This window comes from Leptopilina boulardi, unplaced genomic scaffold, assembly GCF_019393585.1.
Source record: "Leptopilina boulardi isolate dan_hultmark-lab unplaced genomic scaffold, ZJU_Lbou_2.1 LbouV2_392, whole genome shotgun sequence".
NCBI lineage: Eukaryota > Metazoa > Arthropoda > Insecta > Hymenoptera > Figitidae > Leptopilina > Leptopilina boulardi.
This window is the reverse complement of record NW_026137965.1, coordinates 3,382,834-3,409,375: the sequence shown is the minus strand read 5'-3', so window position 1 is coordinate 3,409,375 and position 26,542 is coordinate 3,382,834. Positions and strand designations below refer to the sequence as shown.

Sequence of the window (26,542 nt, the reverse complement as noted above, 5' to 3'; positions counted from 1 at the left end):
CTGTCTATAAATGTTATTTATGAGTAAAAAACGATTTTACAATGAATAAAATTCATTAAATAATATTAAAATAATTATTATGTAAAAAACTTTTGAATCAAAAAGTACTTTTTAAAATTTGGACATGCGCCTTTAGTTAGTACGTCACTGTTCATCACTGGCAGTAGCACACACCACACATTTGCAACGTTAAAGATAATTGTTTCAATTCTTTTATATTTTTTTCAGAAAATAATTTGTTATAAAAAATTGTGATCTATAATGGAGGAAATACTAAAAAAGCTACTACTTCCAGACAATGAAAAAATTCAAGAGGTATGTAAATATTAATAATGAATTTTATGTTGTAAAATTTTCATCTAGCAAAAAAAAAAAAAAACACGTGCTTTTTAAAACCGGTTAAAAATTATTCTAATTTTTATTTGTCAAAAGTATATGAATTATTTTTTCTCTTTTTTTCTCATTGATTGTTAGATGAAGGAATATATTTATTTCTTTTTAATGATAAAATATTGAAGATCTTTGAGAACCTAACCTAAAAATGTATTGTCTTGCTGATACATTCTGTTACTACTAATCTACTGAATTATTAACGAGATTGTCTTTTTTTTCATTTATTGATGTTTTTCTTTTTTTAATTTTTTCAGGGCACTATTGAACTTCGAGAAGCATTCAAAAAACCAGAAAGTACACCTGAACTATGCCATATTGCAATTTCATCGCAAAACCCTGAGGTTATTTTAATATTTTCACTTTCTTAATAATTATACAGTTTTTGTATTTTTCTTTCTCATTTTTTTTTTATGGATTCGTTTATCATAATTTACAGATGAGGCAATATGCAGCAGTACTTCTCAGAAAACGTTATTCAAAGTGGAAAAATTGGTTAGCTTTACCTGAACAAATTCGCAATGAATTCAAGGCTATTATTCTGCAGGTTACACAAATTTTATATTATATTTATTATTGGAGTGTTGAAAATTATTTTTTATTAAAAATATTTATTTTTTATAGAGACTTGTTGACGAAAAAGAAAAGTCTGTGAAAAATGCGATTGTTCAATTGGTTGGTGTTATAATAAAACATGAATTACCAAAAAATGCATGGCCACAAGCTCTTCAATTTATACAACAATTGATTACAAGTGACAATGTAGCTGAGAAAGAGGTGAGAAATTTAAAGAATTGTAATTTTCTTTTATTAAAATGGAAAAAGTATTTTTTTATGAATTTTTTTTCTTGTATTTTCAGTTGGGTATGTATACCTTATCGATAATTACGGAAATTGCCAGTGAGGCATATTTACCAACTTCTCAGGCCATAATGGCAATTTTAAATCAAACTCTCAATAATCTTCAGGATCTTGTTAATCCAATTGCGTATTATATTATAAAAACGATGCTTAATTTTGTACCTTACGTTTCACAAAAACAACATGTGAGTATTTTTATAGTAAATGTAATGAAAATATATTTTTTTTTATTTTATAGTATTAAATTAGATTAATTTTATGTAAATTAAAAATAAATAAATTTCAGATGGTGAATGCCTATCATGAAATGATGCCACGAATGTTAAATACCGTTGCTGCCTTATCTGAAACGCACGAAGAAAAAGCAATTGAATGTTTTGAATTGTTTGAAGAACTTTGCGACAATGCTGTCACTGTTATATCGCCACATTTGAAAAATCTCATTGCTATGAGTTTAACTATAGCTCAAAATAAAAGCCTTGGCAGTGAAATTCGAGTAAAATCCATTGCAGTTGTTGGCTGTCTTGTGAGAACTAAGAAAAAAGCCATTGTTAAAAATAAATTAGTGGAGCCGATCATAGGTAAAAAATATTTTCGTTTTTTCTCAGTTATTTAAAAGAATCCTTTTTTTATTATTTAATATTGTTTAATAAATTTTTTAGATACTCTCTTTGCTCTGATTTCTTCTCGGCCCGACGACGAAAATGAGGAAATTTATTTCAACGGCGATGATGAAGATAAATCGCCAATGACCTGCGCTACTCAGACGTTAGATGCACTTGCTCTTTATTTACCTCCCGACAAGTTGATTCCACATTTGGTATTAAATACTTTTTTTAATTTAATCTTTTTTCAAACCTCAAATTAAAATTTAATTTTACATCTATTTTTTAACAACAATATTTTGTTATATAATTTCTGAAATTAGAAATAATTATTTTTTAAACGATTTTTCAATTTCGTTCTTGCTAGTTTCTTTTTATACGAATTTTTACTTAAAAAAAATTTTTAGCTACCGAATTTTTGTTTGTCTAAGAGAATTTTAATTTAATCGAGTTTTAATTCAACAGAATTCTCAATCAATCGAATTTTATGTGATTCGGATTTTTAAATAACAAAATTTTTGAGATGCAGAATTTTCAATTGTCTGAAATTAATTTTAAATTAAAATTCTTTTAAATAAAAAATCATGTAAAGAAAATAACTGTAAAATAAAAATTCTGCTAAACAAAAATTCGGTAGCTAAAAATTTTGTTATTTAAAAATTCGTATAAAAAGAAAATCTGTCTTTTAATTTGAATTTTAATTTAATCTTTTTTCAAACCTCAAATTAAAATTTAATTTTACACCTATTTTTAACAACAATATTTTGTTATATAATTTCTGAAATTAGAAATAATTATTTTTTAAACGATTTTTCAATTTCGTTCTTGATAGTTTATTTTTATACGAATTTTTACTTTAAACAAATTTTTAGCTACCGAATTTTTGTTTGTCTAAGAGAATTTGAATTTAATCGAATTTTAATTCAACAGAATTCTCAATCAATCGAATTTTATGTAATTCGGATTTTTAAATAACAAAATTTTTGAGATGCAGAATTTTCAATTGTCTGAAATTAATTTTAAATTAAAATTCTTTTAAATAAAAAATCATGTGAAGAAAATGACTGTAAAATAAAAATTCGGTAGCTAAAAATTTTGTTATGTAAAAATTCGTATAAAAAGAAAATCTTGTCTTTTAATTTGAAAATTGAAAATTTGTCTAAAAAACTAATTATTTCTATTAAAATACTTTAAAATTCTAATTAATGATTTTTATGTGCCTCGAAAATATGTATAATCAAAAGTTTTTTTTTAACAGTTGTTGCACATTGAGCCGGGTTTGGAGGGAACGGATATTTACAAAAAAAAGGCAGCTTATTTGGCAATGGCAGTTTTGGCGGAAGGTTGCTCAGAATATATTCGAACATCATATCTTGAAACTTTTGTTCGTTGTATTTGCAGTGGTATTGTTGATCCAACGCCAGTTGTTCGTAATGCTGCGCTATTTGCACTTGGACAATTTTCTGAATTTCTTCAACCTGACATTAGTAATTATTCATCGGAATTGTTGCCAATTTTATTTGAATATCTTGCACAAATTTGTAATTTCATTAAACAAGAAAAAAAAGAGCCACCTGCTGTTGATCGAATGTTTTATGCATTGGAAATGTTTTGTGAAAATTTAAACGTCAGTCTATTGCCATATTTGCCAAATTTAATGGAGAGATTATTTGAAACTTTAGATCAACAGTCACCGGTTCATGTCAGAGAACTTGCATTAAGTGCAATTGGTGCGGCAGCCAATGCAAGTAAAGAAAATATGGTTCCATATTTAGAGAGAATTCTCGCTATTCTCAATCCTTATTTAATTGAAAAACAAAGCGAGGAGACGATGTGTTTGCAAATTCAAGCGGTTGGTGAGTATTTGAAAAATTATCATTATTATTATTATTATTTAAGATAAATTATTTTAAATTTAGTTTTTATTGAATTATTGGAAATTTAGTTTTAGTTTTTATTGAATTATTGGAAATTTTTAGATACTCTTGGTGTACTTGTGAGAACTGTGGGAGAAAATATAAAGGATCACTCGACGACAGCGCTTGCTGTAAAATCCTTGGAATGCGGTATGAGTTTATTGAAAGAATGCAATGATCCTGATTTAAGAAAATCTGTCTATGGATTGGCAGCATCCGCTAGTATGGTGATGAAGAAGGATATGAATTTTGCACTCTCTCCAATTGTCGATCAAATAATTAATAGCATAAAAAGTTCCGAGGGTGTTGTGGTAATTAAAATTTTTATTTTGTTTATAAAATAGAATTTGTAGCTCTGGTTTAATTTTTTTTCAAGTTCTAAACAAACGAAAAAATTTATTACTTTTTTAGCTTAAAATTTTATTATATAAAATATTGCTTTCTGTATTTAAAATACAGTAATATTAAATATTTAATGTAGTTTTTTATTTTTCATTGTGGTAATTTAAAAAATGATTTTCAGACACATTTTTTGGTAATTAGTAAAATAAAAAAAATATTTTTCAGACTCATTACAAGGAGAATGAAGAGGCAGCGTTTCCGGTATACGAACCGTGTTTGCAAAACAGTGACAGTGACGGGGAAGAAGATATTGAAAATACAGACAATGAAGATGATGACGACGATGAAGATATTGCTGGATTCAGTGTGGAAAATGCCTACGTGGAAGAAAAAGAAGAGGCTATTCTTGCTCTTAAGGAAATTGCACAAAATACAGAGTAAGTTTTTTTATCCACTTACAAAGTAGATTTAATTTAAATTTTTAATTTACAAAAAATTTGTTTATTTTTTTTTACTTGCAGAGAAGTATTTTTGCCTTTCCTCGAAGTTTCGTACAATGAGGTGTTCAAAGTGATTAGCTATCCGCAGGACGATATTAGAAAGGCGGCTATAGAAGCACTTGCACAATTTTCTATTAATTTTTCAAGAATTAATAGTATCGAGGGAAAAGAAGCAACGCAAAAAGTCCTTTCAGCACTTATACCAAAGTTTTCGGAGATTATTAGACTGGATTGTGAGCGTTCAGTTGTTATTAGTGCTTTAGATGAATTAACGGAGATGCTAAAAGAAATTAAATCCGATGTTCTTATAATCGAGGGTCACAAGGAGGCAATTATGAATTGTATTACTGAAATTTTAGCAGGTAAAAAAGAAATTTCGAATATTTTCTTTTCTTAAAAATATTATAATTAAAAAAAAGAAATATTAGTAAAAAAAAAGTGTTTAATTTAAAAATATATTTTTATTTTTTTTTGACAGGACGAACGTATTGTCAAGATCAGGAGGAAGTGGACGAGGAAGATATGGAAGCTGAACAAGATGAATTGCTAATAGAGTGCGCCGGTGATTTATTGACACATTTTGGAAAAGTTATTCCTCCTGAAGAGTTTGCACACTTTTTCCAAAATCTTTTACCATTTATTCTAGAACGACTGGTAAGAATAACATTAAAAAAAATTTTAGATTTTTTTTCCTTTTTGTTATAATTTCTTTTTTTTTATTAGAAAAAGAATAAAACTGAGGCACAAAGATCGTTTGCTGTTGGAACAATATCGGAATGCTTTTCTGGATTAAAGCAAGCAGTTGCACCATTTGTTCAACAAATTATGCCATTACTTCTTGAACTCACAAGTGACTCGAATGCTGAAGTTCGTAATAATGCAATTTACGGAATTGGAGAAATTGCCTATCATGGAAAAGACGTGATTTTCTCGTATCCTTTTTTTTCATACTTTTTATTTATTTATTCAATTTTTTATTTCAATTCTGATTATTTCTGATTCTTATTCTGATTATTTATTTTGCAGTTGTCAAATAATTATTTACATTTTCCTTAACTAGAGATATTTTTAGATATTATCCAAATATTCTGCAAACTTTATCAAATAGAGTACAAAATGAATCTCACGCTGGAGCAAGGGATAATGTTGTTGGTGCAATTGCTCGGCTAATTAGCACAAATTTCACAATTTTACCATTGGACCAGGTGTTTCCGGTTTTTATAAATCAATTACCATTGACGGAAGATGTTGAAGAAAATAAAGCAGTTTTTGAGAGTATATTAACGCTTTATAAAGCAGGTCATGAAATTCTTAAACCGCACATTACAACATTGATAAATGTTTCAAGTTCTCTTTTACGGGAAAAAAAATACAGTAATGATGGTGAGTCAAATAATTATATATTAATTATTAATTTGTTAATGTAAATATTTCTTTTTTGTTTATAGAAACGAGGAATTTAATTGTGGAATTTCTAAATTCAGTTAGAAGTGATTTTCAAAATGAATATCAAATGGTACTTGGAGATCAAACACCTGAAATTCTAATCAATCAACAAGCTACATTTTCACCCTAAAATGTTTAATGTAAGGATAATTTTTTTTTTTTCTTCATTTGACAACGATAGTGAAAATAATTTAGATAATCCATGTTTTTTTAAAAGTAGCTTGAATTATCGTGAAATTCTTGACACTTTTCAAATTAATTATAATAAGACTGTTTTTTTTGTTATTAATGAGTTCTAATTTTCTAATAGGTTTCATGTAAATATGTTATAGCTGCAATTTTATAAAAACAATTTCCTAATCGAAATTTTTAAATCTGAAAATATTCAAAATTTTATAGCAGATATTTTTTTTTTAAATTTTCACTATTTTCAAATGAAAATTGCAGTTTTCGATATTTTTAACGATAATTTCTATTCTTAAAATATCTAAATTATTTAATTGAATAATAAAACTTAAAAATAAAATCAAAAAAGAAAAATTATATTTTTTTTTCTGTAAAACATCGAAATTTGTGAATAATTTTGATAAATTTGCATAAAAAATATTTGCTTTTAAGTTTAGAGACAATACAAGTACTGAGATTTTGTGTGCACTGGTTTTTTCGTATTCTATTTTTCTTGTGTACTCAATTTTTTTTTTAAATTTAAGGATGTATGAGAGAAAAGCGTGATATACAATATCAATATTTTATATAATAAAACAAAAAAATATGTACAGCAACGTTGCAGGTGAAAGATTTTCTAGCTTTTTGTGATATGATTACAAACCCTAAAGAGTTGAATCACTATTATTATAATATTCCGTATATAGTTTCACGAATAAAAATCTTTTTTATGAATGTTACATTTTCGATTTTTGCAATTATCAACTTTTTTAAAAAAAAATTTACTTTAAAGTAAAAATACTTTTTTATTACCATTAGTTTAGAAGAGTTAAAATATTTTTTTTTGATTTTTTAATTTTTCCTAATCTTCAGGTTTCCCCATTGGAATTTTTCACATTTCTTATCGATTTCTGTACGAATTACAAATTTTTTATTATCGATTTCATTTAGTAAAAATGGTATATAATATGTCATTTTAGTATATAGATAGAGTAGATAAAATAGACGTGAAATATGTGTTCACTATCGAATTGTTGGGGATGTTATCATTTCGTTATCAACAGCTTGATGATAACTCGATGGTCAGTTGAGTTTCCGTAAGCTAACTTTAAATACAGAAACATTGGAACAGCTTTCAAAAATCTTTGAAAAAAATATATTTCTAAATTTCAATCATGTAAATTTATTTTCAATTTGACAATATTTCGAAAAATGAATTTTTTCACATCGTTTATATTTTTTTTGTCAATTAAAAAATTCGATATTTTGTTCCCTTGGTTATGGATATTTTGTTTTTTTTCTCATTCTTTTGTGATAAGTGATTAGGATAGTTACAGTGAAATTTTTTTCAAATTAGACACAATTTTTTTGAATAGAAAAAAATTTAGTTTGTTTTTTTTTTATTTGACTGTTGATAAAAATTTTTTCGGATCCTGATATAAAAATCATTGGAAAATTAATAATATGGATAAGGAAGGTGTGTAAAAATCGGTTTTACCGACCGATCTTGTAATTTATTTGTGTTTTTTTTTCTTGTATCGAATATATAGAATTGAGAAAGGCTTCTTCAGAAATACTGCCAGAAAGAGGATATATATAGTAGTTACTTGTAATTGCTTGAAGAGCAATGGCTGTGATGAGACACGAAAATTGGATTTCACCGCTCCAATTTTCTGTGGTGTTTTCCGTCCTTCAAATGACTCAATATTCATGCTAATGAATCTATTCGTATTTTTGGCATGTATTTATTTTTTTAACAATCAAATAGACGAGTATTTTGTTTCGAGGACCCGCGATCACGATTTCCTGCTATATCCACTGAGAAAAAAGCGGAAGTTATAAAATTTTATATAAATATTCCTTGAATGTTCCTTCTGATTATTATTATCAATTTAAATAAGCACACCAGTTGTTAAAAAAAAGGAAGTGAAGTGTGTATTTCCAAAATTAGTGTCAGTGTCAAAAAAAAAAAAAATTTCTCAATATGGATTTGCAATAAATGTCAAAAGTCGGTGAGTTTTTTTTTTTAATTTACAAATTAATAAAATTAAAATACAATTTTAATTCAGTGTCAATAAAATTAATTTGTATTCAAAATTAATGGGACAATTTAAACAATTTTGGAATTTTTATTGCCTTTTGAAACAATTGAACATGAAATTTTGACAATTATTTAACTTTACTCACGTATCGAAATGATAACAGGATGTAATATATTATAAATAGTCAATGGAAAGCGATGTCCTTTTTAAATCAAAGAATTTAATTATCGCATACGTAGTTTGGAGCCTGACTTGTTTTATTAAATTGTATTTAGTGCGATAAAAAAAATTGATTCTCAAATAAATAAATTGATAATTAATTTTTCAAAGATTTGTTGGGAAAAAAAAATAATAGAAACTATTATTATTATTTTTTTTCATTTAAAAATTTCAGGCTATTATAAAAGAAATGAAATAAACATGAGAAAAGACGGTACTTAACTTTTATTAAATTGAATTGTTAATTTTAATGACTTGAAAGTAAATTAGATGTTAGATAATAGTAATAGTTACAGGTTTGTAACATATTTTTTTTTCAATTGACGTCACTTTGGAACAATTGACGTTAATTTCTTATCACATTGGTATTTGCAGAAAATGTTTAGTTATATTTTACACTTGGTTTCTGCACTTCCACAAGTTCAAATTTATAAAAAGCTTTATAATCTCAAGTAAGATATTCGATAGTTTTATTTTTGGATTTTCTATTTTTGTCTTTTTATTTTCTTTTCTTTTCTTTTTTTTTTACTTTTATTAACATTTTCCATTTTTTTGAGAAAAATTTTGTAATTTAAAGTAAATGTTAGTGTCATTAAACTTCATTGATATTCTTTAATAATAAATGATAGTTAAGAGAATGAAGGATAATTATTCGGTTATATTAAATTATTGATCCAAAAGATCGATGTCTTTAGAATTATATTAAGAACAAATACTCCTTTGTCATTTGAAAACACATTAGGTTTTTTTTTTTTTTTTGTTCTTACGAAACATTAAAATTCTCCAACATTGTTTTATTATAAAATTGATTTTCATATTCTTCACGTTTGTTATATTCATTGAATTTTCATTGAATGAAAATTTAATTCATAATAAATTATGTAATGAATTTATATTGAAAAAGCTGATACAAAGAGATTCGATTAAATCAATTGATTTTTATTAAATGACGAAAAAAAAAATTGAAAATAATTTTTTTTATTAAAATTGAAAATTATTTTTTACTCCAATAATAATAAAAAAAATTATAAAATTTAGATTAAATTTTTTGTAATAGTTCTTGAATGTAAAATACATGTTTTGTGATTAAGGATTCTATTGAAAAACCGTTTATACATTTTTCTCCTTCACTGATTAAAATCTTGCAAGAGAATATATTTATATATATATATATACGTGACAGTTGAAAGTGTCTCTTACCTAAATCTCACGTAGTAAAAAACAATGTCATTTAGGTATATATTGTCGGCCAATTCAGCATTGTTTTTTCTTTCTCATCACGTTCAATTCAAAGAAGGGAAAATATAAGCAGAAATACATTCGACATTTTTTTTTTTTTTTTTTTTTTTTTTTTTTTTTTTTTTTTTCAACACGGGGTTACAAAATTTTGCAATTACGAAACGATTTTTAATCATGAATTATTTAGTTTAGCTTTTATTAATTGAGGAATTTTTTAATTTTTTATAAACAAAATATATTGTTTAGAAATTTTTGAAATGTGAATTAAAAAAAAATGGAATATTTTCCATTTTTGTCATTAAATTGGTTGATTTAATCGAACATTTTTATCATTTCAGTCTTTGTTATTGAAAACTCATTTTGTTCTTTTTATACTATAATTCTGTAAATAAATCCTTTTGTTTTATATCTTTTGAATTTATATTAAACCTTATATTTTGAATTCTTTTTTTTTAAGAGAGCGATTTTTATTTATAAAATTGAAAAAACAATTTATAGAAAAAGTTTAAATTTTTAAAAAATAATTTTAAAAAAATATTGACATTTTATTCAACATAATTTCTATAGAAATATCACAGAACTTTATTGTAAGGCTGAATTGACCCATTTTAAACTTTCAAACAAGTATTTTTTTTTTTCTTCACCAAATGAGAAATAGATCAAGTCAATATTATAGTGTAATCGAGTTTCCACTTTACTTTATCGCGAGTATTTATTTTATTATATATATGTGTGTACTTATATACGTATAGAAAACAAATTGAATTCCTTTGTGCGATAAAAGATCTTTTCTATTTCAGACAAGTGGGAGCCTTTTTAATCAATGTATCTTCCTTCTTTTTTGCCCTAGTCAATATACATATATATGTGTATATTGAAGAATCAGAGTTTTAAATAAATATTCTCATCGTTTTCCTTTAACAGTTGATTTGTTATTTCAAGTGTAGAATAATCGAGACTATTGAACTCGTTGAGAATAAATTTTTCGAGATTTAAAAAAAAAATTTTTTTTGTCTTTTTTATTAGTCATCACGGATTTATAGTGGAATTGCTGAAAAATATTATCGCTCCTATCTCGTGTTAAATGTATTTATTATTTTTCTTTAAAATCTGTCGTTAATAATTGCAGTCCAATTATTATTTTGACACTCCTTTTTTTATTATTTTTTTGTTATTATTTTTTGTTATTTTTTTTATTAATATTTTTATTATTAAGAGTTTAAAAAATACGTGGATTTAAAAAAAAAAAATTGGATCGGGAAAAAATTCTTATTATCGCTAGACTTATTAATATAAAGATAAACACACCATAAAAGTCAATTGAAGTGACAATTATTATTAATTTATTTAGGTATATTAAAAAAAAATGTTGATCACATTCGATACTTTACAAAAAAAAAAAAAAAATATTTTTCTTTCAATTAATAAATTTTGAATTGAAAAATTCCTCTTTTTCCATATAACAAGAAAAATTTCTTCGCTTATCATTAATGTTTTATAACTATTTCCTGTGACACACCTTTTCAACAATATTTTTTATTTCTTTCGAATATCTATAAAATTTAATCCCATTTAATCTTTTTCCTGTTTATGGAATTAGAGGCTTAGAAATGTATTGTGTATTGAAACATATTTTTTTTTTATTGCACTCATTCATATGGTTTCGATATTTTCAAGATAATATTAGTAAAAAAGAATTGAAAACTTTTCTGAAATAATTATAATTTTTATTTATTTTTTCAGAAAAATTGAATTATTAAAAAAAAGAAAAATTAAAATAAAAATTGTGATATTTTTATAACAAAACTCTTTTTTAATTAAAAAAAAAATATTATAAAACGATTTTTATAAGGAAAATTTATTTTAATCTTAATGATATTTAAATAACGGTTTAAAATTAAAAGAGACAAAATTCATATAAATTAAGTTATGTGCAATGCTCTAATGAGATATTTAACAATTCAATGATGTTTATACAAAACACATATTCACAGAATGATAATTAAAATAATAATGAAGAGACGCGAAGCTAATTAATTAAAAATTAAATGTTAATCATTAAAATCAAAAAAAATTCATTGGTCATTGTGATTTAAATTTGGCTCATTTTTTTTTACATATAAAAATTATTTTTAAAAGTTTATTGACATTGGAAAAAAAATTGTTTTCATTCAAGAAAATTCTTTTATTTAAAATTAATTAATTTTTTTTTGTACTGAATTGATTTTAAATATTTGAAAAACGTTTTTATTTTTTTTTTTTTTAAGAGAGAAGAAAAATAATTAATAAATAATTTTTTTTCAACAGTGTGAAGATCAAAATATTGGTTGAAAGATTTGAGGTCTTTAAGAGCCAAAATGGATGGAGAAATCAAACCGTTGAAGAGATTCTAATTAAACTTAAATGTTACTCGAGGTCTGTTCAAGAAATATGGACGTGGAATTAGTGGCTCGGACTTCCCTTTCCTCTCTTCATAAAGTGGACGAGAATCTCATCATCTCGCCCAATAATCTTGACGATTGGACATGGTCTAGCCTCCGGGTGAGTTTTATTTTTTTTTTTTTAGCAAAATATCAAATTGCTTTTAAATTATAATTTATTCTTAATTTAATGAAATATTTGTTGGATTCTTTGTCTAAGAAAACAAAAATAAAAATAATTTTTTTTTTCAAATAAATTTTACTTTACAGTAAAAATAATTTTTTTCAAATAAATTTTACTTTACAGTAAAAATAATTTTTTTTTCAAATAAATTTTACTTTACAGTAAAAATAAATTTTTTGTATAATTTTTATTTTACACTGAAAATAAATTCGATTTTCAATTAGGAGGAGAATTTCCTCCTAGCGTATATAAAACAAATAGGAAGTGGGAGTTTTCAAAGTCATTTGAGCTTAAAAAAGCTCTACACGTGTTAAAACTCACTTTTTTTTATAACCCACACACAGCTATCGGATTTATTTCAAGTACTCGATATTGCATCGAAAAATTACATTTTATTAGTTGTCCTTCCTTTTAATCCAGTTTCTTGATCAAAAAATCAAGCGAGATTTACACCTTAATCCTTATTCCGGTAAATAGGTAATAAAAAAAAAAATTCACCGAATTCATTTTCCACGAGTGATAATTTTTTTTTTTTAATTAAAATTTTCCATTAATTTCTATTCGATTATATTTGTGATTAAAATTTTTTTTTTAATTCGAAAAATAAAAAGAAAATGCTAAAAATAGTTTATTGAAATTGTGATACTCTTTTTTTTTGTATGCAATTTCCTTTTATATTCTTCAGAGTTAGGCTGAAAATATTCATGTGTGGTTCATTCAAACATGAAGAGTTCTATTTTCGTGTACACCTCTCTTTTTCCATCGAAAACTGAATCACCAACAATTTAATGACAGGATGGAGGAAATGAGAGGTCACCTGCATTTTCCTCTCTGTGGTATTTGAAACGAATTTTCAGAATTATGTCCATGTAACGGAAATATCGTTAAAAATTTTTAGATTCAAGTATAAGAGAAACTTATCAATATAATATTTATCCAAAAAAATTATTTATTTGTTTTCAAATAATTTTTATTTGGTTTAAATAATTTTTATTGATTAAAATAAATTTTATTTGATTTAATTAAAAATTATTTATTTCGAATAAATTTTATTTGGTTTAATTAAAAATTATTTGTTATACAAATAAATTTTATTTGGTTTAAATAAAAATTTTATTTGCGCTGAATAGAATTTTATTTATGCTAAATTAAATTTTTTATTTGAAATAAAATAAAAATTTATTAGGCTCTGAGATAAATATATTTTTATTTGATGCAAATTTATTTTTTTTGTCTCAAATAAAAGATTTCTCTCCTGGTGTATGTTAGTATGAGAATCGAGAGGGATGGAAGAGAAATTAAAGATCAATATATTACAAGGCCTATATATCTGGACCAAATTCCATTCTTTACTGACCTGACTCACATGTGTAAATATTTTAATCTAATCTCATATAATGGTTCGTTTTGTAAGAATAATTTTCACAATCATATCGAATACGAAATTTAATTTTTTTTCGTTCAATTTTTTTTTTTTTTTTTGTAAAATTTGCTACTTTTTATTGAATTTTCTTCCAGCATCCCAATCGCAGAGCATCTGGTTGAGGTTTTTTTCTCGATTTCTTTTTATTCTTCCTAGTGCATTTTTTTACTGAATTCATTAGTATCGATTATGAGAATTTTTTTTTGGAAACATGGTTTTTCTATCTTTTTTTCAAAATTTCGTATATTAATATTTCGTTTACATGTATCCAGATATAAAGGGAGGAAACATGGGGCGACTGCGCGAGAAAACCAGACTATCGGTTTGGCAATTGCGAAAATTCATGTGTGTGTGTGTGTAAATTCTTTAATTGTACTGCAGGATTCATTATACTAAAGACCTTGATATTTATTTTTAGAACTGAATTTTTTTTTACTGTAATTAATTATAATTTATTATTTTTTTGATTATTAGGGCTTCAATAAATTTATTTTCGGTTTTTTTTTTTAATAATACAAATTTAATGAAAGAAACTAAGAAAAAATTGTTTTTGATATTTATTTTTAGAAATTAATTTTTTTTGTAATTAATTACTATTTATTATTTTTTAATTATTAGGGTAATAAATAATAAATTATTAGGGTAAATAATAAATTTATTTTCATTTTTTTTAATAATACAAATTTAATGAAACTAAAAAAAAATGTTTTAGATATTTATTTTTGAACTGAATTTTTTTTTCTGTAATAAATTACAATTCATTTATTATTATTTTAATTAAGGGTCTTAATAAATTTATTTTCAATTTTTTTTAATAATACAAATTTAATGAAAGAAACTAAGAAAAAAAAGACATTTATTTTTTAACTAATTTTTGTTATAATTAATTACAATTCATTTATTATTATTTTAATTAAGGGTCTTAATAAATTTATTTTCGATTTTTTTTTAATAATACAAATTTAATGAAAGAAACTAAGAAAATTTTTTTTTAGAAATTATTTTTCTGTAATTACAATTAATTAATTTATAATTTTTTTTAGTCAGAAGGGTTTTAATACATTTTTGTTTTTGTTTTCTAAATGAAGGAAAACATAAGTAAAAGAAAAGGTTTTAGATTAGATTGAGAAATAATTTTTTCTTTATTATATTTTAGTTTTTGAATTCAAATGCACGGAGAGAAGTAAAAAATGTTGTTTCATGAAAAGTTGAAAACTAGATTACATATATTTTTTGTGCAAACAATGCGGTTAGCCGCAGTATCATCACTCAAAGTGGATCGTCCTGTATATTACTGTTTGTTTTATTCATTAGAATCAAAAGTTGAAGTTAACTGTTTATTCGCAAATAATAATCACGCGACGAATATAATTTTTAACGAGATTTTCATTTTCCGAAGGTCCACAATTTTTTTTCTACCACTTTTTAAAAAATTCGCAAATTGAAAATAAAAACAGATTTTTTTTTTTTTTGCAATTTCTAAATAATAAAAATGAATTGAAAATCTTTTTTTTTTTTTAATTCGAGAAAATGTTATTTGTTTCATATTGAAACGTAGTTGTTAATTGGAAAAAAAAAAATTATTTGCCCTGAAGAAATAAGGAAGTAATGAAGCGAGTAAATTAATTTTTTTTTTTTATTAACTTTGAAGAAAAAATTTTTTTATCTATCAATTTTTTTTGATTTGATATATATTTTAGAGGAAATTTTAAACAGAACCTTTTTTTTACATGGAACACTTATTCGATTCTAAATTTACTCCATGAGGGAACGTTTTCGCTATAAAAGTTGCACCTGCGCAAACCCTCGAAATTCAGATTCTTAATATTAATGTTGCACGCTGTACTTGCGACTAAGAGTTAGTGTGGCTGGATACCCAGTTGAAGTCTTTTCGAGGGTGTAATAATATATAACGTTTGAAAAAAGTCCTGTAATAATTCGCAGAGCTTTCTTTATTGAAAAAAAAATCTTTGGTGACAATTTCCCAATAGATGTTGTTTCCCCTTTTTTTTCTCTCAAATGAAAATAATCATTTTTCGAAATCTATGTGAAGTGAATAGAATTTTCATTGTAAAATAAAAAATAAAATATTTTTCTTCTTTCATCAAAAAAAAAAAAAAAAAAATGATAAATTGCAATTTTTCGAAAAAAAAATTCTTTTAGATTTTTTTTTTCCTTATCGAATCTCTTTTGGAAATTGAGTTTCTATTGGTCTTAAAAATCCTACAGGTGCATTGGGAAATTGTGTGTTGACATTTGTGAAAGACATGAGCTTTTGTAACGTGGTTGATCATTTTGAAAGGTATTAGAATTTTTTTTTTTTCGATTTAGAAAAATTTTTACTAAAAATTGAGTGTGTTGATTTACTGGAAGGAATTATAGAAAAAATTTTCCATTTTTTGTTACATTAATTGAAATCGTATTTTTTTTGTAAATGAATTCAGTATTTTAATTTTTTAATTTTCATTCACAAATGAAAAGTAATGTTTCTTTAGTTCACTCAATTTTGGACTAATTTGAATTTTAAATTTCAAGTATTGATTAAGGAGAAGAATGAGATTTATTAAAGGATATTAATAGAAATGATTTAATTAAAATATTCTGTTTAGTTGAAATTATTTTATTTTTTTTTTTTTTTAATTGAGTAAAATCATTATTGTCTCTTTTTACAATCATTTTTTTTCACACACAGTAATTCGAGTTCTTTTTTCATGGTCGTATACCCGCACAGGTAGTGAATAAGAATATCTTAAACTCATTAATTATTTTATCTTGTGTGTACATTCTAATTAAGTATTCTAAATGTATTTTAAATGTCATTTTCAGTTGGTTTCCATTTTCGTTGTACACAAAGAAGCTTTTATTTCTCTTTTGTTAACGATTCATTTTAGTTTAGTGTGTTTTAACGAGCACAATAATTTTTTTTTTATTTCAATCATTTTTACAAGTTTAGAAAATTAAAGAATTTTTTTTCCTTTTGTTTTGAAATTTGAAAATCAATTTTTTATTTTTATTTTAAAAAATAATTTTTTTGTAAAAACTTTTTTTAATTAAAAAAGAAAAAATATATTTTTTTTTAATTTGAAAACTTTATAAAACTTGTTTCATATTTGAAATTTGTTTTAAAAAGTGTAATTACACTTTCTTGGAGTTATATTTTTCTTACTTGATTGCTTGAAGTTTTTAACTTAATTTTTTTTTTTTTTTTTTTTTTTTTGGTTGGAAAAAGTGGAATTACTTTTCTGATGTGTTTACAAATTGTTATTATATTGATAAATATTTTTTTAAAGAATTTTTTTTTATAGTTGATTGGATATGAATTTTATTTATTTATTTTTTTTTTCATTTCAGAAACAATTCAAGTACAAGAGCTTGGAAAAGCTCTATACCATTTATCAAAGGAGGATCCAAAATGGGTATCTTTCGCTTTTCATCCTTCTGCAATTGGTGCTTAGCGTTGCTCATTGCACTGTATTAATTATAATGGTATTAGTTTACAGTTTCAAACTAATTACGAATAAATTAATTAATTTTCCCACCAACTTGAGTAAATAATTTTCAAACTTTGAAAATTAGTAATATTTATAAAATTTCAAAATTTGTTATTAATTTTATTCAATTATTTTGTGGATTTAGTGAAATGGAAATTGATTTTGAAACTAAATTCCCTGAGTTGGTAAATCAATTAATAATTTTTTAATTAATATTTTCATAATTAATAAATTATTAATAATTTATTTATTAATTAATCATTAAATTCACTTTTCGGATTTAAATTTCTTTTCCCTTTATTTTTTTTTTACAAATTTTATCAAATATGTAATTTTTGTGGTTTGGCGAATAATATTTTTTTTTTGTGTGTTTTTTAGGTGACGATACAAAAATCGGTACCGGACGTGGTGACCTACTGTTTGGTAGCGGCACTTCTTTGTCCGGTAATAGCACTTTCGTTTAGGACAAAATTAATTGCAAAAAAGGCTTATCTTCCGGTTGTACTGTCATGTGTTATTGTCGCCCTTCTTGTAATTGGCGATTTAGCTGTGCCCCTTTACTACACTTTTACTAGCGCCGAGGACGGTCCGTCGATAAGGTAATTACGATAAGATGTACAGCTCGCGAGCACTGCTAATCGGTCGAGGTCGCATTAATTAAAAAAAAATAACACTATTGTTAAACTTCACCGTCATTCTTGTTAATTACAATTATCTTTATTATTATTAACACGTTACAATTTAAATATTAAATTGTCACTTTTATTTATTTAGAAAAAAAAATTAATAAAAAAATTATTTCTTTTCATATTTGAAATTAGAAAAAATTATTTATTAATTATTTTTAAAAAATAATTAGAAATTATTAATTAAAAAGAGAATTGAGATTTTTTTTAATTGGAATTTTTTTTTCAGACCAGCGTACGCTACTCATGCTCTTTTGGCCTGTTACGTTTTTCTCCCATTGACGGAAAATTTGCACGCTTTCATTTTGGGGATGACGACGACTTTTACTTATTTGGCAAGTTTATATCTTGTCACCTATAGAAACATGCCGGATGTAAAAAGTAGGGTAAGTTTCAAAAACAATTTTTATTTTCCTTTTAATTTTTAAAATAAATTTTCTAAATTTTTATTCAATTTATTTATTAGATATTTTTTATCGAATTTATTTTTTTATTTTTTTTTTTTTGTAAATTTTTTATTACATTTTGTATTTTATTTTGTTTAACATTTTTTATTATATTTTTTATTAGATTATTTATTATATTTTTTATTATATTTTTTATTACATTATTTATTATATTTTTTATTACATTATTTATTATATTTTTTATATTTAGTTATTTATTTTTTATCTTTTTTTTCAAACTTGAAATTTTATTGATTGTTTATTAAAGGTGATGTTTTAATTAAATGAGAGTGAGAGAAGTTTTCGAGTTGCGGAAAAAGTTTTAAACTGATATGGTAGTATTTCATTGTTAGAGGGACACAAGGGTATTTTTTTTTCTTTTCTATTTTTTTTTTTTTTTTTTTTGTGGATTGACATTGGCTTTTGTGGTCGAGGTTTCTAGTTTCTCTCATGGAAACTACGCTTCAGATGCAATCTATTTTGTCATATATATAATATGAATATACATATATATATAAATTGCGAATTCTAACAAAAATGAATCACTATCATGCAATAGTGCAAATGACGAAAATATATATATAATTGCACGTGAACTAATTCTAATTTCGAAATAACGACTGTTTGAAGGCAAAGATTATTTTGGTAACACCGATTCCATTTTGAAGAAGAATTAAATCAAAGTGTTTAAAGATTCCAACAATCATGATGATAAACTCTATTTTATATGTAAATATATATATATATTCGCTTCTCAAAGAAATTCTTTCCCCCAGGCATTATATATACAATTGGTATATTCTAGTTTCCCTCCCTATTTAAATGAATAACAAACGAAGTTTTTTTTTAGAGAGAGAAAAGATGAATTTGATAAGTTGTTAATTTTTATGATAAAAATAAAACATTTTTTTTTTATTATTCTTCCCATAGGAGATATTATCAATATATTTGTCTTAAAATTGCTTTGTTTATTTTTCATTAAGGAATTTCAAATATTTTGAGAAAAATTAAAAAATATTTACACAAACATTTTCTATACGAGTAAAATGAATTTTTTTATTCTTGGCATTGAATCTCCACTTATGATCGAAATGTTTATTTTTCCTTTAAGATTAGAGAAAAAAAAAGAAGAACGTCGACAAAGTAAATGTTTGGAAACTAATTTTTATACAAGCATTTCTGACATAAGAGAAAAAATCTCAAAAAAAACTAGTTGACAATGATAAGCGAAATATTGATTTGATAAGTCAAAAAAAAAAAAAAAAAATTTAATGGAATTTATTAATTTTTAAAATATCTTTTATTTGTATGGCAATTGTTATTAAAATTGAATAAAAATAGTAAATTGGATAATTATTCAGAAGCAAAATATTTTGATTTTTTCAATCACAAATTAAAAAAGATTTGTGACTTGTCATTGTTGAGTGACTATGACTGTGAAATATTAATTTATTTGTCAATAGAGATCAGTAATAATGTTAAAAAAAAAGAAATTATTTCATTATCTTATCGATTGGTAATTTGGTGATCAATAATGTTATTTTAAAATTTCAGATGATTACAGACTCAATATATTTCGCTAGTGTGAATGGCTTAGGATTATACTTCAGATTCATGAATGAAGTCGTCATCAGAAGATCATTTTTAGATCGAAGAAAATGTGTTGAATCCACATTGAGGCTTAACTATGAAAAGGATCAAGAAGTACGAAATGATTAATATTTAATTTTTAAACTTTGCGAAAATAAAAAAAAAAATTCGAAATATTGAACTATTTCTAAAAAAATTTAATTTTTTGCCCGATTTGATAAAAGAAACCACATATTGCGTGTGGACCGTCTCGCAAAATATTTTCTGAGTCATGAGGAAAAATTGTATTCTAGTTCTAAAATAATTCCCCAGTTGATAAATAAACATTTTCATTCTTTTCTTTTTTTAAATAATCGAAATAAACTTTTTTCGAAATTTATTATTATTGTTCTTTCATTTTTTTTTTTTAGGAGCAACTCACACGAAGTATTTTACCTCCTCATTTTGCAGCAAAGATCAAAAAAGATTTTCGTGATATTTTCAAATTTATCGAGGAGCACAAGAAACCACCACCAAAGGGACGACAGCGCAAGTGAGTTTTTGGAATTTACAATTTTTATTTTTATTATCTATTTTATAATTTTGTGTATTTTTTTTTTAGCGACTTGTACGTTGAGACGCACAACAATGTTAGTATTCTCTATGCAGACGTGGTGAATTTTTCCGGACTTACTGTGACATTACCAGTGAAAAAATTGGTCGAGACACTTAATGATCTTTTTGGAAGTTTTGACGAGGCCTCAGAAAGGCATAATGTACTTAGGATAAAATTTTTGGGAGACTGTTATTATTGTGTCAGTGGTGTGCCAACTCCAAATGCTCAACATGCGAAAAGTTGTGTCGATCTTGGTACTTACAGATTTTATTTTCTCTCAATTTAAAAAAAAAATATATATATGTTCGTGCAAATAATGTTGAATTTCACTAAATTCGTGTGTATTACTTGTTTTACAGGTTTGGACATGATCAAAATCATTAAGGAAGTAAGAGCAAGAGTGAAACGTGAAAGTGGAGTTGATGTGAATATGCGAATTGGTGTACATTCTGGAAAGATTATATCGGGTATTCTTGGTGCCAATAAATGGCAATATGATGTTTGGTCACGCGATGTAGTCATTGCTAACAAAATGGAACAAACTGGCAAACCTGGCAAAGTTCATATTACACAAGAAACTCTCAATCTTTTAGACGCTAATCAATATGATTGCGTTCCAGCTGAAACGATAAATGATGAGACACTTAAGAAATATGGTATTAAGAAAAGTTACCTGATCACACCCACGTTACCTGCTTCGCCAGAGTCGCCGGTGGGTGACTTTTTTAATTTTTTTAAAATTCTTTTTCTATTTCAACAAAAAATTTTATCAGAAATTTTTTTTTTAATAAATAATTTTAATGTTAATATTAAAAATAATATTCATAAATAATTGGTTTGAGTGTGAAATGATTTTTTCAATGCAAATAATTGACAGGCGAACCTTTGTTCCAGAACAGCGAGAACCCCTTGACACTTTTGTCACCAAGTACTCCACCACCGACGAGTAAACATTATGTGAGATGGTATAATGTACGACCTAGCACGACAATTGGACCATCGGCAAGAAGTACAAGAAGACTCACATCGACAATGAATAATCATGCTGATGTTTTTGCAAGTAGCTATCGAAGAAGAACTCACTTTATGGACTCATGTCTCAAGGATTATCATCTTATGCTAAAAGCGGCCGATGCTGAAATGGAGAATGCTATTAAGCAAATGCCACTCAGCAAATGGGAGTTAGTGTAAATGATTTTCTAATTTAGTTTTCATTTAATTCAGTGATCTGCTTTTTTTTATTTTTCTTTTTAAATTTACAAATTTCTATTTTGGAAAGTTATATAAAAATTAAAATTTATATTTAGTATGAAAAAAAATGAAATATCACCTTTTTCCAATTAAATAATTTTTCAAAAATATAAATCAATTTTTTATAAATATAAATTTCTTTACAAAACATTAATTAAATTTTTTTTTAATTTGAAATAAATGTGACGATTTACTGAAAATAAATTTTGTTAGGTTCTTTTAATTAATAACGAACTTTTTTTTGTAAAAATTGAATTTTTTTTCCAGGCAATGGTGTAAATGGGAACATATCAATCCTCTTTTCTTAACGTTTCCTGATAGAAGTTGGGAGATACCATTTTGGAAAGAACCAGATCCTCTTTTCAAATTTTACGTTGGTTGCGCAGCTCTCGTTCTACTCTCTATGGGTCTTATTTTTTTGGTTCCTTCTCTATCACTCTCCCAGTATGAAAATTATAATTATTATTTTGAATTTTCTATTTTTCAAGAAAAATTAATTTTGAAAGACTTTTTTTTTAATTCCCTCTAAATTAAAGATGGAATTTATTTTTAAAACTAATTAAAAAACAAAGAAATAGAAAATTATAATTTATAAAATAAAGATAAATAATAATAAATTAAAATAATATAAATAAATAATATATTTACAAAATATAATTTAATTTCTAGATGGCATTTGACAACATCTGTTGGTTATACGGTGGTAATGCTTTTTCTCATAGCATTGATACCATTGACTTGGATGCATTTTATTTGGAATAGATACAAAGATCCTCATGATGAACATGAGGGACATTTCCCTCAACCAACGAATAAACTTCTTCATTTTATGTATCAGACAAGTATCAAGGTTTGTTTTTAATATCTCATGGAAAAAAAAAATTTTTTAATTGAGAAAGAGAATTATGGAATTTAAAAATATTTAAAAAATTAAATATATAAAGGAATAAAAATATTTTTAGGTCGTTTGGAGCGCTTTATTGAGAACTATACTTTATTTAGTAATTTCAATTATGTTGGCTACATGCGCAATGCTCGATTTATTGGTATGTAAATATAATTTTATTAATTTCAATATATTTTTATTAATTTTAATTATATTAATTCTCAATATAATTTTATTAACTGTCAATATAATTTTATTAATTGTCAATATAATTTTATTAATTGTCAATATAATTTTAATAATTGTCAATATAATTTTATTAATTGTCAGTATAATTATATTAATTTATTGAACAGAAAGCATAATTTTTTTTATCTTTTTTTAGTTCGAGTGCCACAATTCGGATAAACTTTCATCGAACAATGTAACTTCGGACATTGCGGAAGTTGGTTCAGCTAATTTGGATTGCATGTCAACACCATGGGTAAATAAAATTCAGTTTTACGTAAATTAATTACGTTAATTATTTAATTACCAAAATTGTTACTTTCAAATTGATTTTTTTTTCAGCAAATGACGGAAACCTGTTCATTGGCGATTCTGACAAGTTTTCTCTTTTTGCGAGTTCACTATCTTCTCAAATGGCTAATTGGAGTGTTTATAGTTGTTTTCTACAGTTGGAATATATGGTACAATCGAGCTCTAATATTCAAGGTATATATATATATTTTTTTTTAAATTTCGATAATTAAAAAATTGAGGAATTAATAATTTTTCCCGTTTGCAGTCTGGTGAAACATGGAATCCGTATTTGGAACCAGAATTGGCACATTGCCTAAGTGTTGCTTTTTTGACCTTCTCCTTGCATCTAATAGATCGTCAGGTGAGTTTAGTCAAGTTAAGGATCATGGGCATGCATAAAACGAAAGGATTAATTTTTTATTTTTTAAAATTCATTTTTTTTTCTGTTTTTTTGATTTTTTCCCCCAATTGTAATTTTGAAAAGAAAATCAAATTCAATTCAAGTCCATGATATATTTGAGTTCATTTTTCAAAAAGTTCGAATTATCGAGCGATCCTTTTCGTTTCATCATTCGTTCAAGTTCACGTTCACGACGATTCATTCAGGCAGAGTACTTAAGCAGACTGGACTACCAATGGAAACGACAGCTGACCAAGGAGCAGGACGAAGCTTTTCACACTCGAAATGCAAACAAATTGCTGCTAAGGAACATCCTCCCTGAACACGTTGGTTTGTATTTTTTTCAAAAAAAAAAAAAATTTAATAAGGAAATTTAATGAATTAATTATTTATCTGGTGATGGGAATCCTTTTTGATTTTTATTGGAGATTTTATTAATCTATAACTGATATATAAAATAAAACAAACAATTGTTATTCATTGCAGCGGAATTTTATCTAAATATGAATCGAACAGAGGAAAATGAACTTTATCACGAGGCACATGAAAATGTAGCAGTAATGTTTGCCTCACTCACGGATTTGTCAATTGATGAGAGCAATATTTTGGTTGACTTAAATGAGATTATTTGTGAATTTGACAAGCTTCTCTTCGAATCTGATTTCAATTGTAAAATCGAAAAAATTAAGATAGCTGGTAAATGATATTTTATGATTAATATTAAATTATCATTTTTTTTTTTTTTTTTTTTGAAGTAATTTATAAAAAATTATTAAAATTAAATCTGAAATTGTAAAAATTTTTAAAGGTACAACTTATATGGCGGCTTGTGGATTGGAGGCATCGAGAAGAGATTCTATTTACAGTACAGGAAGTACCGGAAGTACAGGAAGCAATGATGATACACAGGGACATTATGATGTTGTGAAACTTATGGCTCAATTCGCTGCACAAATGATTATTGTTCTTGACAAAATGAATGCAGAATCATTTACTTACAATAAACCCTACGTGTAAGAATTTATTTTTTTAAAATAATTTTCAGTGAATTTAATTTTGAAAAATATTAATTTTTTTAAAAATTAGATTGAGAATAGGAATATCACATGGTGAGGTCACAGCCGGTGTTGTTGGTGCTCAAAAACCACTTTACGATATTTGGGGAGACGCTGTTAATATGGCATCGCGAATGGACACAACTGGTGTCGCTGGAAAAATTCAGGTTTAATTATTAAAAATTATATTTACAAAATATTAATTTTTTATATTTATTTTAAAATTAAAAATTATTTGCAGGTTACTAAGGAGACGGCATCAGTTTTAGAGCAAAATGGCGTGAAATGTCATTTAAGAGGTGAAACATGGGTAAAACCAAAGGGTTTTGTGACCACATATTTTGTTGGAATTGACGAGAGTAAACAACTACAAAGAACAGAATTTGTCGAGGAGACAAATTTATGACAAAAGCGTTTATACGTTGAGAAACCATCGTTAAAAGTTTCGCATCGAAAAAAAAGAAAATGCAGGGATCAAAGTGGATTCAAGAAGAAACCAAAGACAGTCGTCAAACCAAAGAAGAGTTAAAATGATAGAATCTAAAAAAAAAAAAAATTATATCTTTACGTCACTCTTCTCTTTAAATGTTGCTGGAAAACAATCATAATTGTATAGACAAAAGCCGAATTGTTGGAAATTAAATGAAAACTTCTCGATGTTTCTAAAAAAGAAAATTAGAACAATTCGCAAAATTACAAATTAAAATATTTCGCATGAAAATAATTTGCGATTGCGGTATTTAATATCCGCGATATCAGTACAATTACGTTTGGTCCAAATTAATAAATTAAAAAATATATATGAGACGCAAACAATAATAATCAAAATGGACGAGACTGAAAGTCGGCTCTAAGTACGATTTTAAAAACGGAGATTTTTCATTTATTCAAATATCAAATTATCATTCATAGATTTTAGTATCTGATAAAAGAAAAAAAACAAAGTTGTATCCCAGAATCGTGCTGTGAAATTAATTTTAATAACAATATCAACACCAATAGTCTAAGAAAGTTTTTTTTTTTTTCTTCAAAATCATGTGTAAAATTAATTTTTAAAAAATTATCATCAATTTACGTAATTTAAGTTTCATTATCAACATTTGTAAATATTCATTCACATATTTGTTAAGTGTCTAATTTAGGTTTTTAAAACGACCTAATTTTACTCAAAAAGTAGAATTAAAAGAAAAACAATTTTTAAAAATTTTAAGTTAAAATCTCGATTCTGGTTTAACAACCGCTACTTTTTCACTGATCACAACTCATGACATTCCAAAATTTATTTATATTTTTTAATCATCTAGTACCCCTTTTTTTATTGTAAACAAATAATGGTGTTTTCTGAACAAAACTACAATATTTATAGATTCAAGCGTAATTAGAGCGTTTCATTGATCCATTATAAATATCTCGTAAAATTGCGCGTATGTATTATAATATATATATATATTCATATATATGTATATTCAAAGAAAGTAACGTTCCAAGACCTTTATTTTTGTACACATGGTGGAAAAAAAAGAAAGAAAATGAAATGTCTACCTGCCCTTCCCAATTAATTTGTAAATACCTCCTGTATATATATTTTTTCAAGTTGTAAATCTCTCTGACAAGTGTGATTATTCCATAATTTTAATAAAGTATTTATTATAGTGTACGATAACTATTTTTTTGTGTAGAAAATAATTCAAAAAATTTTTTTTCAAGTATTTTTGATATTTCAGTTTTGTATGTTAAAAAAAAATTCTCAAAGAATTGTATAATTTTTTTTTCAAATTTCGGTATTTTTTTTGGTTTCTATTTTCAATTTGATTTTACTTTTTCTTTCAGATTTGTGGAAGAAAATTTTTTAACAGCTTCTCTTTGAA

At 24.9% G+C, this 26,542-nt stretch overlaps 2 protein-coding genes across 7 annotated transcripts; both read left to right on the top strand.

Moving 5' to 3' along the window:
• Positions 1-144: 144 nt before the first annotated feature.
• LOC127288598 (importin-4-like) lies at positions 145-6,965 on the top strand. The gene is made up of 15 exons (XM_051316147.1): positions 145-315; positions 648-734; positions 830-937; positions 1,015-1,167; positions 1,251-1,436; positions 1,538-1,832; positions 1,914-2,071; positions 3,115-3,712; positions 3,836-4,083; positions 4,340-4,551; positions 4,636-4,976; positions 5,093-5,268; positions 5,338-5,546; positions 5,687-5,997; positions 6,063-6,965. Exons 1-15 carry the CDS (start codon positions 262-264, stop codon positions 6,188-6,190), a joined length of 3,264 nt encoding a protein of 1,087 aa, XP_051172104.1. The 5' UTR covers positions 145-261; the 3' UTR covers positions 6,191-6,965.
• A 760-nt stretch (positions 6,966-7,725) lies between these two features.
• Positions 7,726-26,331, top strand: LOC127288596 (adenylate cyclase type 2-like). Of its 6 annotated transcripts, none has more exons than XM_051316140.1 (21): positions 7,726-8,237; positions 12,033-12,266; positions 17,104-17,238; positions 17,622-17,842; positions 18,159-18,315; positions 19,930-20,079; positions 20,376-20,497; positions 20,567-20,814; positions 20,920-21,272; positions 21,455-21,747; positions 22,079-22,255; positions 22,481-22,661; positions 22,774-22,857; positions 23,083-23,181; positions 23,268-23,411; positions 23,485-23,580; positions 23,757-23,949; positions 24,106-24,315; positions 24,428-24,632; positions 24,706-24,841; positions 24,916-26,331. In XM_051316140.1, exons 2-21 carry the CDS (start codon positions 12,129-12,131, stop codon positions 25,078-25,080), a joined length of 3,507 nt encoding a protein of 1,168 aa, XP_051172097.1. In that variant the 5' UTR covers positions 7,726-8,237; positions 12,033-12,128; the 3' UTR covers positions 25,081-26,331. The 6 variants fall into 6 exon arrangements, with proteins under 6 accessions (XP_051172097.1, XP_051172099.1, XP_051172100.1 ...); XM_051316142.1 differs by having other exon boundaries at positions 7,730-8,237; positions 21,455-21,741; XM_051316143.1 differs by having other exon boundaries at positions 7,731-8,237; positions 23,826-23,949.
• Positions 26,332-26,542: the final 211 nt, after the last annotated feature.

Coding starts and splice junctions, on each gene's coding strand:
- LOC127288598 (XM_051316147.1), top strand. CDS start 262: ATGGAGGAAATACTAAAAAAGCTACTACTTCCAGACAATGAAAAAATT. Junction 938..1,014: donor TCAAGGCTATTATTCTGCAG/GTTACACAAATT, acceptor TATTTTTTATAG/AGACTTGTTGACGAAAAAGA. Junction 2,072..3,114: donor ACAAGTTGATTCCACATTTG/GTATTAAATACT, acceptor TTTTTTTAACAG/TTGTTGCACATTGAGCCGGG.
- LOC127288596 (XM_051316140.1), top strand. CDS start 12,129: ATGTTACTCGAGGTCTGTTCAAGAAATATGGACGTGGAATTAGTGGCT. Junction 23,182..23,267: donor ATTGCATGTCAACACCATGG/GTAAATAAAATT, acceptor TTTTTTTTTCAG/CAAATGACGGAAACCTGTTC. Junction 24,842..24,915: donor GTGTCGCTGGAAAAATTCAG/GTTTAATTATTA, acceptor AATTATTTGCAG/GTTACTAAGGAGACGGCATC.